The 15,895-nt window shown below is 38.6% G+C and overlaps 1 protein-coding gene across 1 annotated transcript in view; it reads right to left on the reverse strand.

Annotated features, from left to right (window-relative positions):
• Positions 1 to 1,073: 1,073 nt before the first annotated feature.
• The window catches only part of PDHX (pyruvate dehydrogenase complex component X), a 62,807-nt gene continuing 47,985 nt past the window's right edge, over positions 1,074 to 15,895 (reverse strand). The window contains exons 8-11 of the mRNA XM_014937152.1: positions 13,372 to 13,430; positions 7,882 to 8,040; positions 5,315 to 5,379; positions 1,074 to 3,649 (exon numbers count right to left, since the gene is read on the reverse strand). Coding sequence (XP_014792638.1) covers positions 3,385 to 3,649; positions 5,315 to 5,379; positions 7,882 to 8,040; positions 13,372 to 13,430 — 548 coding nt within the window. The 3' untranslated portion in view covers positions 1,074 to 3,384. The remainder of the gene's footprint in view (positions 3,650 to 5,314; positions 5,380 to 7,881; positions 8,041 to 13,371; positions 13,431 to 15,895) is intronic.

Here is a 15,895-nt window from a genome sequence, read left to right on the forward strand (position 1 = left end):
CCCCAAGCATATCCTAAAGGCAAATATTAGCACACTCCTTAATATTTTTTTTTAGTTCTTCAAGAAAGTAGATGTCTTCACAGTATTTCTTGCTTAGATATGTAAAAAGGATGTTGACAGAAAAGATCTGAAAGAATAAGACAGGAAAAGTTATATTTTTCATCTGTGAAATTTTTATTTCAAGGCAAATTTGCTTCAAATGTAAGCATAAACATGTTATGTGGTTCACTTTCTTTGCCATTTTATCCATTGTCCCCACCTCCAAACCCCTACATTGTTCAAGAAGATATTCAAGGTTTTATTTAAATATGTATGGATACCTATTTGTTGTCTCAGTTCTGCTGAAGCAGTAGGTGTTGCCAAACAGTATAATTACTCTGAATTAAGGAGATGTGACTGCTATCACATCTGAAGTCCAGAGATTTCCTTCACAGGCTGAGGACTGAAAAATCAACATAAATGCATCTTTATGTTAAATGACAGTGCTGGCAAGTGGCAGGTGTAAAAAAAATTGGAATTAAAGCTTGTATTAGCCTTACTGATATTTTCCTAGTTCAAAAGTTGTAAAAGTTTATTTAACCTGAAGAAAAAGTTGCCTTTTCTTCACCTATTTGTGATGAAAAGAGAAAGTATAGTCGATGTTAGTACCCACATGAATGAGACACGACAACATTCCCTCCTGATGGACAATAGCGCCCTCCATTGGCTCCAAAAGCAAACCGGACTTACCCTACACCAGCACACATACAAGCAGAACTGCAGTTGTACGCAGAATTAATGCAGCCCTTAACTGTAGCCAGCTAAAGAGCAGAATATACAAATGCTGAGGAGCACCCAGCCAGTAGAGTACCAAGTACAAAAATGAAGAACAGTTTTTTAACCAGATTTTAAATTAGTCTGCAAATTCTCTTGGGCAGAGCAAATTTAGCTATACAAATGATGGGAACCTCTTGTACATTATTAATGACAATATATAAATGGGTGGGTTTTTTCCCTTCAAAGTAATATTGGATTGACAAACAACTTTGGAAAAATTCTTGGTTAACCATTTAAAATTGCAAATTAATCTTTAGTACTCAATCTTGAATATAATTTATTAGTGAGAAACTGAAAATACAGAATTGATATGTCCTTTATTGCACAGCAAACTAGATTGCGCAATCAAAATCTCTTCCTACTGTTAGATGAACAAGCCAAAGCAACAAACTCATTCAGCAAAAACTCTCAACTCAATATTAACTAAAGGTTTTGTCTTGCAATTGGCTTTTTAATTATGGCAACAGCTCAACAAACAACTTCTCCAGATCTTAAAAAAAAAAAAGTACTTGCACAAACTAGAATAAGACAAACTCCCAATATTCTATTGACAATTTTTATTCTCACCAGGTCCTGTAAATGCAGTTATTTCATTACAAACACATACAATATGTGGTTCTATATTTACATACAAGAAAAAAAACCCAACCCCAATCTATTTCCACTAATTTAAACTTCAGGCCACTGGACTTAAGCCTCCAAGTTACAATTTGATATATCCTGATGATGAAACATTTTCTAATTACATCTTTATTCTATGCACACAAAGAATAACATTAATGAGAAAATATTTGGTGTGCAAAATTTGACCTTTCATACTGGAACCTCAAAACTAGTTTTTCATCACTGGCTGCACTGCTGGCACAATTAGCTTGGGTTTTGTATGAACCATATATCACAAAGCACCTAAAAAAATTATAGATTTTGGCGTACTGGAGAAAACATTAGTTGAGGCAACTTCTAAATTTAAAAAAAAGTAATTATCTCCAAATTAAGGATTTTTTTTACAAACACAAAATGCTATTTGCACTAAATGTTGTTTCCATGAAATATTGAAGTCAATGACGTTGAGATTCCATCCTTTGTGGAGAATGCATTTATTCAGATAAATTTATTCTCCTCTCTACCCCTCTGCAAGGCATTAGTTTATGCATTTAGCCTAAAATGCTTGAAAAAACAGATGCACATACAGTTTACATGTGTTTTAATGAGTTGTAATTATATGAATGAATCTGTGGATTTCACCAGATTACGTAATATTTTGAGAAATTACTTTTTTAATCTATGAATTTAGTTAGTCTCAAAATTTCCTGTCATTTGTTTTCCCCATTCACCTCCACAGTCATCTTGTTTTCTTTAATGTAGCTTACAGTAAAGGAGAAGATAATGTACAGTTAAATCTGTGATGCAAATGAAATTAACCCAAACCTTCTTTGGTTTGTAATGTCTTTGCTCTTATCTAGACAGCCATTGAAACATCTGTCAAAATCTTATAAACCTTATTTCAATCTAAATTGGATGACACAACATGCCAGAAAAGTCTTTAGAAAAGTGAAAACCTTTCTACAGCAGCAGTATAATTTAGTGACTCAGTTATTTCAGTAGTGACCAGGACTCACAGTAGCATTTTACTCAATTATGGTTCCTGCTTTCTTCACTCTACAAGCTAGGTATTTCCCATTAAATAAAGCACCTCATCTCAGCGCATGAAAGACCCCACCTGGAGTACTGAATCGAGCTCTGGAGCCCTCAGCACAAGAACAACATGGATCTGTTGGAGGGTGTCCAGAGTTGGGCAACAAAAATGATCAGAGGGATAGGAGGAGGACCTTTCCTATAAAGAAAGGCTGAGAGAGCTGGGGTTGGCCAGCCTGAAGAGGGGCCTGAGGAGATCTTATTGCAGCCTTTCAGTACCTAAAGGAGGCTTGTAAGAAAGATGGGGACAGACTTTTTTGCAGGGCCTATACTGATAAGATGAGGGCTAATGGTTTTAAATTAAAGGAAGGTAGATTCAAATCAGATATAAGAAAGAATTTTTTTACAGCAAGGGCAGTGAAACACTGAAAGAGGTTGCCCAGAGAGGTGGCAGGTGCCCCATCCCTGGAAGCATTCAGTGTCACGTTGGAAGGGGCTCTGGGCAACTGGTTCTAGTTGAAGTCCCAGCTCATTGCAGCAGGGAGAACCGGGCTAGATGACCCTTAAAGGTCCCTTCCAACCCAAAGCATTCTATGATTATTTTTTAAATTTCGTAACTTTTTTTTTTTTAATTTTCCTTTACAGTGGAGATTAACCTTTCTATGTGAACATTATGTGCCATTAGCGCTAAGTGTTTAAAGAAATGTAGTATGTTAACTTTAAAGTCTTTTATCTTTATCTTACAGTATAAAACCTGGTCACTGCAAAAGACTAAAAGCATGAAAATTAATATTTTTGCATGTTAATTCAATAAATTAAATACTTTAAACGTGTCCATTTCACAGTAACTATCTACTCATCTAAACAGAAGAACAACCCCAAGTACGTAACAGTTATCTACGTTGTCCAAACAAAGAGGAATCTTCACTGAGTTTAACACAAGGCAAGTCGCATTGGATTCTCTATGTTGGCTTTCAAGGTCTCCAAAAACTTTGAAGCCAGTCCATCATCTACTACTCGACCGTCACTTGAAAGAGTCACTGTCATGAGTTGATGCTGCTCAAGTTTCTCATTCCCTTCTTCATCTTCCACAATCCTGAGCTCTGTTCTTGCTCGGCCCACAGCTAGGATGCAGGCCTGCGGTGGGTTTATGACTGCAGTGAAGTCATTGATGCCAAACATGCCCAGATTGGAGATACTAAATGAAAGAGAAAAGAGTTACCATCAGAAATTATACATCCCCTAAAAGAAATAATGTATATTCAATGATTACTACAACCTAATTCTTTCCCAAAGACAAACCTGTTAACTTCAAAAAAAGATCTGAACTGGATTTCAGCTGGTTACATTCAGAATCTCAAGTCTGGGATCTTTGAGATTACAACACACTTTTTTAGAAGTCCCATTTCTTTACAGTAAGATCTCTCTCTCTCTCCACTGACTTCTCAGCCATCATCCTTTCCACGTCCAGAGCCTCATACTTGTACAGAGGCAGCTGGCAGGGCGGGTTGGACAGGGAGGGGATTCTCCTGCTGTCCCAAGCATGAACTTGCCTCTATTCACTCCTCCCCTTTAAGCGACTGCTCTCAGCCTGGCAGGGGGAGGATACAGGATCCCCTTGACCTTACCTTGGTGTTTTTCCCTCGTTTCTGTTCCTGTTTGTCTCACAGAGGGCAGAGCAAAACTCCACTAGTCTATCTCTGACTCCTTAACCTTTCCACTTTCTCTCCCAGCTCTGCCACCAGGCTGAGCACATCAGCCAGCGGGTCACACCTCACACAGCTGTTCTCACCACTGCCATCTGTTACCAGTGAAATGTGCAGTTATTCACACTCAGAGGCCATTGGTGCTGATGAATATATCCAAGCCTCCACTGCTGCATTTCCATACATTTTTTCTGCTGAAAGGCTTAGAGATTTTTTTTTGAGCACTCCTCCAGCAGGAGCACCACGTACTCCAGGCAGCTGCAACCCAGGCATGCACATGACAGCAATGTTTCTGCAGAAGTCTGTAGTATTACTCTCACCACAAATTATCTATTCTAGGAGATATGATTAACATAAACATTCAGAATTAGCTTTGAAAAAAGTGGACAAAAAGTGAGCTAAGCTACTGTTAATAAAAAAATGTTGCTTGATGATACTGTGTCATAAAATACAGTACAGTAATAGTTCTAGAAAATTGGAGTGAGAAATTAATTGTGCAACTGTGTCGGTACATTTATGCTAATGTTTTACACATGCCATTTATTTCTCATCACTGAGATGATCTCTTTTTGTGGAGCACCCTTTATAGAAAAAATATTTACTAAATATATGCTACTATTTAAAATTGATCTACTCAATTTTTAATGTCAGTTAAAAGTCAACTATAAGAGCAAACACAACAACTTTGCTGTATCTTTTTTTTGCCCCTCTAGATACATTCCTCTGCAGAGTTAATCAAAGACAAACTAGATATAGCTGTCTGCTTCAATATCTCCACCAAAACAGTCCTTCAAAAATATTTATTTAGAAACTATTATCAATGGGTTTTCTTAATGACAGAATGCAATTAAAAAACCAACAAAAAAAAAATAGAAAAAACCCGATAGTCTTCTGCAATTAGGAAAAATCAGGTGCAAAAACAAAAATCAGATCAGTCTTGGTATGAAAAACATGGATTTCACATCAGGCTCAGATGAAATAAAACTGTAGCAAGATAATTGTTTCCCCTGATAAAGAAAACAGTCTGGGTTCGGCCCTCAGAATCATCCCATGGAGTTTCATCCTAAACAGAGCAAGATTTTAAAAGGCAGAATAACTGAGGATAAAACAGATCTGAACCGACACTGCATGTATTAAATGCTGCTAGAGAGTTTTACCTAAAAGATCCTCCCTGGTACTCTTCTGGTAACAGTTTTCCATCTCTTGCTTTCTTTGCTAGAGCCTGAGGAAAATGAAAGAAGAGGAGAGATGAAAGAAAGTGATGTAACAGAGTAATTCCTTTTAATTCAATAAGAAATCTAAAGTACCATATAGCCATTAAAAAGTCACCTGCTTTTGGAATTAGGGAAGTACCTCAGCAATGTTGTTGTAGCTACAAAGATTTGGCAAAGACACCGGGATGCAAAAGTTCATTTTCTCAATTATATTGGCAGTTCAATAAAAGCTGTTTGCTTATCTTACAAGCCGTGCTTAAGTTTTCGCAATGGAATCACCATTCTCCCCAGTGTTTTCAGATGACAAAAATATCTAGCAAAATACTGATGAGAAATTCACAGTATTCTTCTTAACATATTTAAAGAATTTGCCATGTGCCACTACAGAACTTTCTTGCAGATTAAGAGAACTTATTTCTTCCAGCTAAGCATTCAACTACCTTAAAACCAACCCTTCCTGTAACCACCATTTCATTTGTGAGACTTTTCTACTTCTTTTATTCAAAATACAGCCCAAGAAGTTCATACTAAATTCTAAGATAAGATCACAGAGAAAAAGAACTTTATCCCTACCTAAGATGTTTCTAGCTCAGAGGTCTCTTGCAATGGAAGAAGTGGGAATCAGAACAAATAATTCTTACGGCAGTTGTCACATAAGGAAGAAAGAACTGAGTGGATCTCAAGAGAAATGGCACTCATTGGTGGGTCAAGAGTTATTCAGCCACCAGCTGGTTCCTAACGTCCTGTGATTACCTAATGGAAAGGTGGTTACTGGAAACGTGCAGGATGACTTCTCCATTAGTAGCAACCTTTTCAAACTGAGGAGCTCTTCAACTGACAACAAAGACTGAAGTGGACATGCAGAACAGGTATCTATCCAATTCATACGGAATACATTTAATGTGCTTGGCTTCTATCATACTTATTCCACAGATGGAAAAGTGCATGGAAAATGGTGCATTGTGACAATTCTCTTAAGATGTCATAATGCTGCAAACCCAACTGTTTCTGAAAGCACAGTCAGGGAAAAAGACTCAGATCAGCTTCTGGAAAGACTGATAAAATCAACACAGTCTGTTTATATTTTCCTTCTTCTGGTAAAATAACAAAACTACTGATAGTTTCCTGTAATTCAATTATGCTAGGGAAATTTTGGTGGAAGTGAATAAAAAAATCTAACAAAAAATATACTTTATCACAGGATGGAAAAAAGCGATATATCACGTTTGTGAAACTTTCTTTGATTAGATTATTCCATGAATTCTTGCTGTTTTCCAGGAATTTTCTGCCCCCTTTTTTGGAATTCTACTACTGTTTTCTAGGATTTTTTCCATGTTCTTTCTAGGAATTTTTTTTTTCCTTTTTTTAATTTCTAGATTGCTTTCTAGGAATTGCACGCTGTGTTTTTTCAGGGTTTTTCTACATGTGTTCTATGAATATCCTGTCAGCCACTCAATTCAACCTACCAAGAGGTAATTTCTAGAAAAACTCACCCCTGCCTTTAAGGACCAGAGTCAGTAAGTGGAAACTATGCTTGAATTGAGTTCTTTTTGTTTACATGTGGATGGAAATAGAGTCATTACAAGATAAAGTTCCACACAGACGTGCTGATTAGAAGCTATAGTTGTGACATGGATTATTACTTTTCATGTTGTAATATAACTCTGATGGTCATAGGAAACAAGTGTCTTCCCTGTATACATTTCTAAACATCTTTCAAGCAAGTGTTCTGAAAGGCCACAGAAGTTTAACAGCTGCAGTGACTTCAGCTTAGAAATAAACACCAATAAGTTTAACAGAATCTCGTTCTAATGAATCGCTCACTTAATAATTCAAGCTTAAACCAAGTTTTACAAAACTTTGACACCCTTATTATGAATTTAAAAAGCAAAAGGATACACTGAATTTTATTTCAAGTTTTTATTCAACTCTGAATAATTGCTGTACCAGAAAACAATAGCCATGGGAACAGCTTTCGCGCAACAGGATCAACACGAGCGTAATGCGTATGTGTAATTGCATTATTTGAACAATGAAAATATGGTATTAGGATGCACATGACTTGGAAAAAAAGTTAAAATTAACATGCAGCAGAACAGGACATATGCAACCTACACAAAGAAACCTGCCAAACTACAGAGGGACTGGTAGAGAAGCAACTGCAGTTTCAGTTTGTGCATCCCATATGTGTATGTCAGCTACTCAATAATTCACTGAAGAAGTTGAAAAGCAAAATTATGTTGGTGTGGACACCTGCAGTCTATGTGACTCAAAGACTTTGATATTAAGTAGCATGACCTATGTTACACACATTGCAGTTGGAGTGAAAAGAGAATACTTACTTTGTCACAGCTTTCTTAAGCACAGTGGAAGTGCACATTCCCATCAAGGGAACTGCAGAACACTGGAATTTATGGGAAGAGAGGTCTGTAATACTGCATCACAGTATCACAGGTTTAATGTAGCTCACTCTACAGCTACGATATTCCTTAGCCTACTTTAAGACCTACCTTTGCAGAGGAAGCAATTTCCTTTATTCCCTTTGCAGCAACATCTTTTATGATTGGTGTAATGAGACCTCGGTCTGTTGCCACAGCAATAGAAATGTCAATAGACTGCATCTGCCTGCAGACTTCTCCATCCCAGGTTACGTTCACATCTGGCATTTGCTAGAAGAGATAGAGAGAAAGTTAAAGCTGTTAAAAGAAGTATGGTGCAATCAATTATCAAGAAAAATGAGAATCCTTTAAGACATGTAGTTATGTACAGGCATGCACCAAATTAATTACTGTTTGTACACGGAGGCAAAAGAACAGGTCACATCTGTCATCAGGACTGCCACAAGCAAGACCAAAAAAATAATTACTGTGAGGATCTAAGAATAGATGTACATGATTTTTATTTTATTTTATATAAAAATATATATTAAATATAAATATATTTTATATATATTAATATATTATATATTTAATGCATAATATATATTACTTAAATATATTTATTTATTTATTTATTTTACTTTGTCAAAAAGCCTGAATGTATGCTCCAGGAACTGAAAATGGCAGGGCAGCCAGAAGGATTTTTGGTGTTGCTGAGAAAAAAGTTAACAAAAGCCTATTTCCTTCAGGAGTCACTGGTACCACCGCACAGATGCCCAGCATGCAAAGCTACAAAGCAGTGTCATTTCTCCCCCCATTTAAATCACAGGATATTGACTTAAAAAGTGTGGAAATGGATACTGTATCCACATGTTGTTTTCTACTTGTGTCTCAAGGATGACTCTCAACAATGGAAGATACAACTAGAATACACTGTAGGTACACTCAACTGTTACTCTCTTAAAATGAACAGATCTTTGTGTGTGTGGAATCAATTAAAATTGAGATAACATTTACTGAAAATTTCAATGAGGTTTCTTGAGTTTACCATATAAAGCTGAAACAGCTCAGAGGGGGAAAAAAAACCCCCAACATATAGGTGAAGTCTCAGGTAACTGGTCAGAGATACTGTGAGTATTTAACTTCCAATAAATCCAAGATTAGTATTTAGTGACTTTAAAGAAATTAGGAACTAGGAATTTGACTTAATTGTGGAGAAGGTATTCCAGAAAAAAGGTATAGAAGACATGCATTATCTGTACCTAAACTAACTCCACTCCTAGAAGAATAAATAGAAAAATATGGTGTAGAAAAATAGAAAACTAAAATAGAGAAATTAAAAAATATGGTGAAATACTCCTCTTCACAAGTCTCATAGTATACACAGCTGTCATATGCCTTCAAATGGATGTTGTGCAAGTATGACTCTATGTAAGGTATCCAAAGGAGATGGCAGGGACAAGGAGTTCTTCCTATCAATTTCAATATGATTAGAACAGTCTTAATTTTGATGTAGACCGGACAGTGTATTTCTCCCATCGCTTCAGCAATTAAATACTATTTATTTTTAAAGGACGTCTGCTACAGTGGCTGCTGTTACTAAGCCCAACCACTTGTGCATATCAGCCTGGAAGCTTTCATTCCTTCCTCCAGCCTTACTCCCTCCTCCTTGTAGCAGAAAGCCAGAATTGTTCTAATGGTCCATCATCTGGTGAGCCCACTGGTACAAACCTCTGGCTGCCAAATGGCAAGGCCAAGCCAAAGGCAGAATTCACAATTGCACTTGTGATCCTAAGAACTGTGAAGAAATTTAGCATGTTAACGAACTGATATAACCAGTATCTTGAGGTGCTTGCCAACCAATCATGAACTGTCAAACCAGTCACTCTCAGCTCATTCAAGCTAGAAGAGCATTTGTCTTGCATTGTTCAGAAAGAAATCATTCAGAAAATATGATTTAACCAGTGCCCAGAAGAGTCAATAAAACAGCTTTGAATTTAAACTTGTGAATGTATTCACACCACTGAATTTTGGGGTGCAGAGGAGCAGGTGGAGATGAGGTTTATTTTTTTTTTTTAAACTAGTACACTCCATGTATATTCCTGAAAAACAGAAAGTAGTTGAGACATGAGCTTGACCATGAACTTATTTCTTGGTATACTGGGTTAAAACTGTTGGCTTTTGGTCGTTTTTTGGATTTTTTTTTTTTAGTTTATTTTTATTTTTTAATAGCCAAATGAATGCTAGCATAGATTTGCAACAAGGCAATAGGATAGGCCCCTTGAAGTACCAAAAGGTCACAATAAGGTCTTCCCAGAACCTTCTGTTCTTGAGGCTGAACACCCGCAACTCTCTCAGCCTTTCCTTGCAGGAGGCGTGCTCCAGCCCCCTGAGGGCTCCAGAGTCTCCAGAGCTGGGCAAAGTACTCCAGGTGAGGTCTCACCAGAGCAGAGCAGAGGGGCAGAATCACCTCCCTCAACCTGCTAGCCATGCTTCTTTTGACGCGCCCCAGGGTAGAGTTGGCTCTCTGGGCTGCAAGTGCACATTGCTGGCTCATGTCCAGCTTTTCGTCCAGCAGTACCACCAGGTCCTTCCTGGCAGGGCTGCTCTCAATCCCTGCATCCCTCAGCCCGTATTGATACCAGGGGTTGCTCTGACCCAGGTGCAGGACCTTGCACTGGGTCTTGTTGCATCTCATGAAGCCCACTTCTCAAGCTTGTCCAGCTTCCTCTGCATGGCATCCTCAGGCGTGTCAACCACACCACTCAGCTTAGTGTCATCTGCAAACTTGCTGAAGGTGCACTTGATCCCACCGCCTAGGTAACTGATTTAGATATTAAACTGTACTGGTCCCAGTACAGATCCCTGAGGCACACCACTTGTCACTGATCTCCAGCTGCACATTGAACCGTTGTCCGCTACTCTCTGGATGTGACCATCCAGCCAATTCCTCCTCCACTGAACAGTCCACTCATCAAATCTGTATCTCTCCAATTTAGATAGAAGGATGGTGGGGGGGACTCTGTCAAAGGGAAGTCCAGATAGACAACATTGGTAGATCTTCTCTTGTCCATTGATGGAGTTAAGTCCATCAGAGAAAGCCACTAGGTTGACTTTCCCCTGGTGAAGCCCTGCTGGCTGTCTCAAATCACCTCCCTGTCCTCCGTGTGCCTTAGCATAGCTTCAAGGAGGATCTGTTCCATGATCTTCCCAGGCACAGAGGTGAGGCTGACAGGACAGTAGTTATCAGAGTTCCCAGGTTAGAATTTCTTCTAACCAAATGCACAAAAACTTCAGCTTGATATGCATTATCATTAACTAGGGTTGTCTATTGAATTTCCTTTAAAGTTAAAAATGACACACTACAGATGAACTTCTCATGTTCGCAGCATCTATCTGATCCTGAAGTTCAAGATTCAAATTCTGTATTATACAAGTGCCTGCTGAAAATAGTAGGAAAAAGAATACAAAGACTAATATTTTTATTTGTCTATCAGAAAGACAAATAATTTACTGCATTAATCAGTTAGGTCATTTTGTGAGAGTAGATAAGGAAATCTTGTTTTAAATATTGGCAATGAACAATATGCAGAAGCCACATGTATGGTCCTTCAAAGTACAGTAAAGCAGCTTAACAGTTAAATGTATGGGAAGCTACTCATCTTTTAAAGTTTCATGCAACAATTTAAAAACCCCACAAATAACAAACCATTTTTATTATGTAAGTAGTAAAAAGTACATTGAATGCTTGTATTCAAGTCATTTTTCACATATAGATGAATTGTAAACTAGGATTAAACCCCATTATTTTTCTTTTTGTGTAGAGTAGAAAAATCACAAAACTTAATCTTTCATTCTTCTCTGTGCTTCCTGTTCCTTTCACCTGCTTTCTGGTGCAGAGATTTGTTAATCCATACTCACACCTACCAGTTCACAGTGATTTTTGGATGTCACTATTTCCTTGTGTAAGGCCTCATTAGGCCACAAAAAGCTGCTTCTAGCTATGTTCACATCTTACAAACTCCCATTTAACTCCTCCTCCTGTTTCTGGTATAGAATAACTTCAGAAGTTTTTTTTCCAGTCTGTCCAATGCCCAGCATTTCTCTCAGGTAGTTGCTTATGAAACCGCCTAGACTATTGCCTATTTCCTGTCAAAATCTGTAACACCTGCAATTACACATGAATATTTAGATCATGTTTGGCTAGAATCTCAAGTCCATTCCAGTACAGTGTTCTCTCTTAATTCCACACATCCATGGGAATAGTTCCCCAAGTTAAATGTAACTTCCTCCTCCCCCTTTCAAATAGATAAAATAATTTTGGCAAATGAGAAAGATGGCTCTCACTCCCTTTCTGATGGTTTTATATTGTGAGGTAATGCATCTAGTCTGGATCGTTGTTCTGCTTTATCTTGTCTATCCGCAGCTTTTAGACCCCACTGCTCAAATGATGAAATGATATCAGAGAAGTTTAGCTTTTCTAGACATTTACCATATAGCTAGAAGGTGCGATCACTGTGCAGTCAAGAAGGTATAGGCAACAAATCCATGGCAATACCAAACTGCTTCAAAATCTGCATTCATTCATTGTCACATATTGCCTTGATGACAAGGGCAAACTCCATAGGATAGTTACAGGACAAAGCATGTGTCCCCCTTAATTATCCTTCTACATGACAGACATCTTTTTCAGCTGTTAGTAATCAGTAACACTATTTCCTCCCAAACCTTAAAAATACTAGTCAGAACTCCCACCTACGACTTATTCTAAAATTAAGCGCAAACTGAATTTAAACCAAAACCACTCCACTCAAAGTGAAAACACCACAGTTTGTTCTTTTCATAAGTTTGGAAATAAGATTAATGTTTCCCAAGTGATTATATTTGAGACACTATGAGCGGAGGAGTTCTCCTAAAGAAATATCTCTAAGACCTTTCAGTTTCAAAAAATGAAGTGGCACTAGGAGTGTTTTCCAAGCATAGCAACTGGATGACATTGGAAGGCAAGGCCCCCATTTCTACCCAGTGAACACGCAGAGAGCTTATGGAGACTGTGAAGCCTCTGCAGTGTGGCATGGAGGATGTACGTGCTAATGAATTTTAAGGTCTTAACTTCAGGATGTATTGCAATTGATTAACTTTTACATTGACAAAGGGAACAATGACAATTCTTAGCAATAAGCAAAGACTGATCGCCTGAAGAATTTTTAATTCAAAGCAGATGTCACTGAATATGCTACCAGAATACATTTGACCTAATATACAAGATCGGTGTAAGACTTGGATAAAGATTTGTTTACATCTGTAAGAGAAAATAAGATGCAACAGCAAAGAATAGAAGACTTATCTTGCCAACTGCTGACAAAGCATCTGCCATTACCTGCAGATGATAACTGTAGTAAGTGGATCTTTACTAAGAAGTTGTCATTTTTACAGTCCACAGCATAGACAGTGTACAGGATTTTACCTGTAAAGCTTAAAAAAAAAAACCCTGACAGTAAGAGATATAGAATTATAAGCTTTGATATTATTGCATTCATATCTGCATATGGGCTCAAAAAATACTCCTCTTAGGAGTTTACTATAAAAAAAATATTTTTTTAAAGCCAGTTATTCACTTACCTTCAGAGTAACTGCAGCTGCCTTGATAATAAAGTCATTTACAGATATTTTAATGTCATCTGCAGAAAAAAAAAAGACAGTCATTGCTCATAAGATTTGCTTATCAGCATTATGTGATAACAAGATTCCAGTGATTCAGGAGATTTGCTTCTTTGAAACTTTGCCAAAACGTAACTCACCTTCAAACTACAATCATAAAAGAAAACTTTTTTCACCCTTGGGACAAAAAGAGTATCATCAAGGAAAAGTCTCCTGAGCAGAGACATCCTTGCTAGCTGTTACTAGAAGGTCAAAAAAGCTGCAAACGTATTACTCCTCATAAGTAGCAGTCCATATGTGTTTCATACTTTACATATTTAATGTCTATGTAGAAATCTATTGTTGGATCTAAATATACAGACTACTGTTCCTTATGTACTGTGATGCATTAACAGGAATAATTGCAGAGATCAGCTACAAATCAGAAGTACGTTATTCTCCAGTGACCATTGGGGCTTTATAATTTAAGAGTTTGGAAGGTGAAGGCACCTGTCAATCCTTAACATGGGTTAACAATATATTCTAAAGCAGACTGAAAAATATATGAGAATGACAAAGCAGTGACCTCTCTCCAGCTGCTGGCCACATTCTTCTTGATGCACCCTGCGACACCATTGGCCTTCTTGGCCACAAGGGCCCATTGCTGGCTCATGGTCATCCTGTTGTCCACCAGGACTCCCAGGTCTTTTTGCACAGAGTTATTCTTCAGCAGGTCAACCCCTAACCTGTCCTGGTGCAGGGGGTTATTCCTCCCCAGCTGCAGCACCCTACACTTGCCCTTGGTGAACTTCATTAGGCTTCTCTCTGCCCAGCTCTCCAGCCTGTCCAGGTCTCGCTGGATGGTGGCACAGCCTCTGGTGTGTCAGCCACCCCTCCCAGTGTTGTGTCATCAGCAAACTTGGTGAGGGTACACTCTATCCCTTCATCTAGGTCATTGATGAAAATATTGAAGAGGACTGGACACAGTACTGACCCCTGGGGAACACCACTTGTTAACAACCTCCAACTGGACTCTGCCCCTAATCACAAGCCTCTGAGCTCTGTCTTTCAGCCAGTTTTCAATCCACCTCACTGTCCATTCATCTAACCCACACTTCCTAAGCTTACCAATGAGGATGCTGTGGGAGACGGTGTCAAAAGCCTTGCAGAAGTCAAAGTAGACAACATCCACTGCCCTCCCCTCATCCAGTCATACCACTGTAGAAGGCTATCAGATTAGTCAGAGATGACTTCCCCTTGGTGAATACATGTCGACTACTTCCAATAGCTTTCTTTTCCTCCATATGCTTTGAGATGACGCCCAGCACAAGCTGTTTTATCATCTTTCCAGGGATGGAGGTGACGCTGACCGGCCTGTAGTCTCCCAGATCGATCTTTATGCTCTTTTTGAAGACTGGAGGGGCATCTGTTTTCCTCCAGTCCTTGGGCACCTCACCTGTTCTCCAGGACCTTTCAAAAGATGATGGAGAGTGGCCCAGCAACGACTTCTGCCTGCTCCCTCAGCACTCGCAGGTGCATCCCATCAGGACCCGTGGACTTGTAGATAGAGAAGCTTACTTAACTGATCTCTAACTTGATCCTCCTCAAGCAAGGCCAAGTTTTCCTTTGTTTTCCTTTGTCCACACTTTCTCTGTTACCTCCAAAGTCTGGGACTCCTGAGGGCCGGCTTGAACAGTAAAGAATGAAGCAAAGAAGGCAATCAGCATCGCCACCTCTCTGCATCCTCTGTCACCACAGCAACAGCAGGCCCACATTTTCTCTAGTTTTTGCCTCCCATATACCTGAAGAAACCCTTCCTGTTGACCTTGATGTCTCTTGCCAAGTTTAATTCCAAGGAGGCTTTGGCTTTCCTTGTTTCACCACTGCATATTCCCAAGTGGTCAGTCCCTTCTTCCACGCACTGCAAACTTCCCTCTTCCACTTGAGCTTTTTCAGAAGCTCTCTGCTCAACCATGGAAGTCTCCTGCTTCCTTTGCCAGATTTCATCTCATCTCATCGTGTGTGAGAAACCAAGAACATTTCCATTGGGAAAAAGAAAAGAAATGTACCAGGACCTTTGCTGCAATTCAATTTTATGCAAAGACATATTGCTCTTTCCCACCTCTACATTTTGAAAAAACATTAATTCAGAATCCACAGCAGCAGGAGAGATATGAAATATTTCAAGTGAACATCCTAAGACAATTTTGTACTTCATCTCTTATAATCTGCTACTATTGAAAGAAAATGTCAATATCATAAATTGTCTTTGACATTAACTTGTGAATACGGCATCATTTAAAAAAATCAGGTAGAAAAATGACCTGGGTACTCTTGCATTATAAAGTAGTCATTCAATACTCCAGTGAAAGGAGAAGCAGCTCCTGTATCATTATCTAGAAAATCTGAATATACTAGTCTAATTTTATTTAGGACCTCACAAATGGATAAAGAAGTGCGGGCTAGTCACCAGCACATAACAGTAGCCCCCCAGTGTCAGCATTCT

Source organism: Calidris pugnax, unplaced genomic scaffold, assembly GCF_001431845.1.
Source record: "Calidris pugnax isolate Ruff unplaced genomic scaffold, ASM143184v1 scaffold3, whole genome shotgun sequence".
Lineage (NCBI taxonomy): Eukaryota > Metazoa > Chordata > Aves > Charadriiformes > Scolopacidae > Calidris > Calidris pugnax.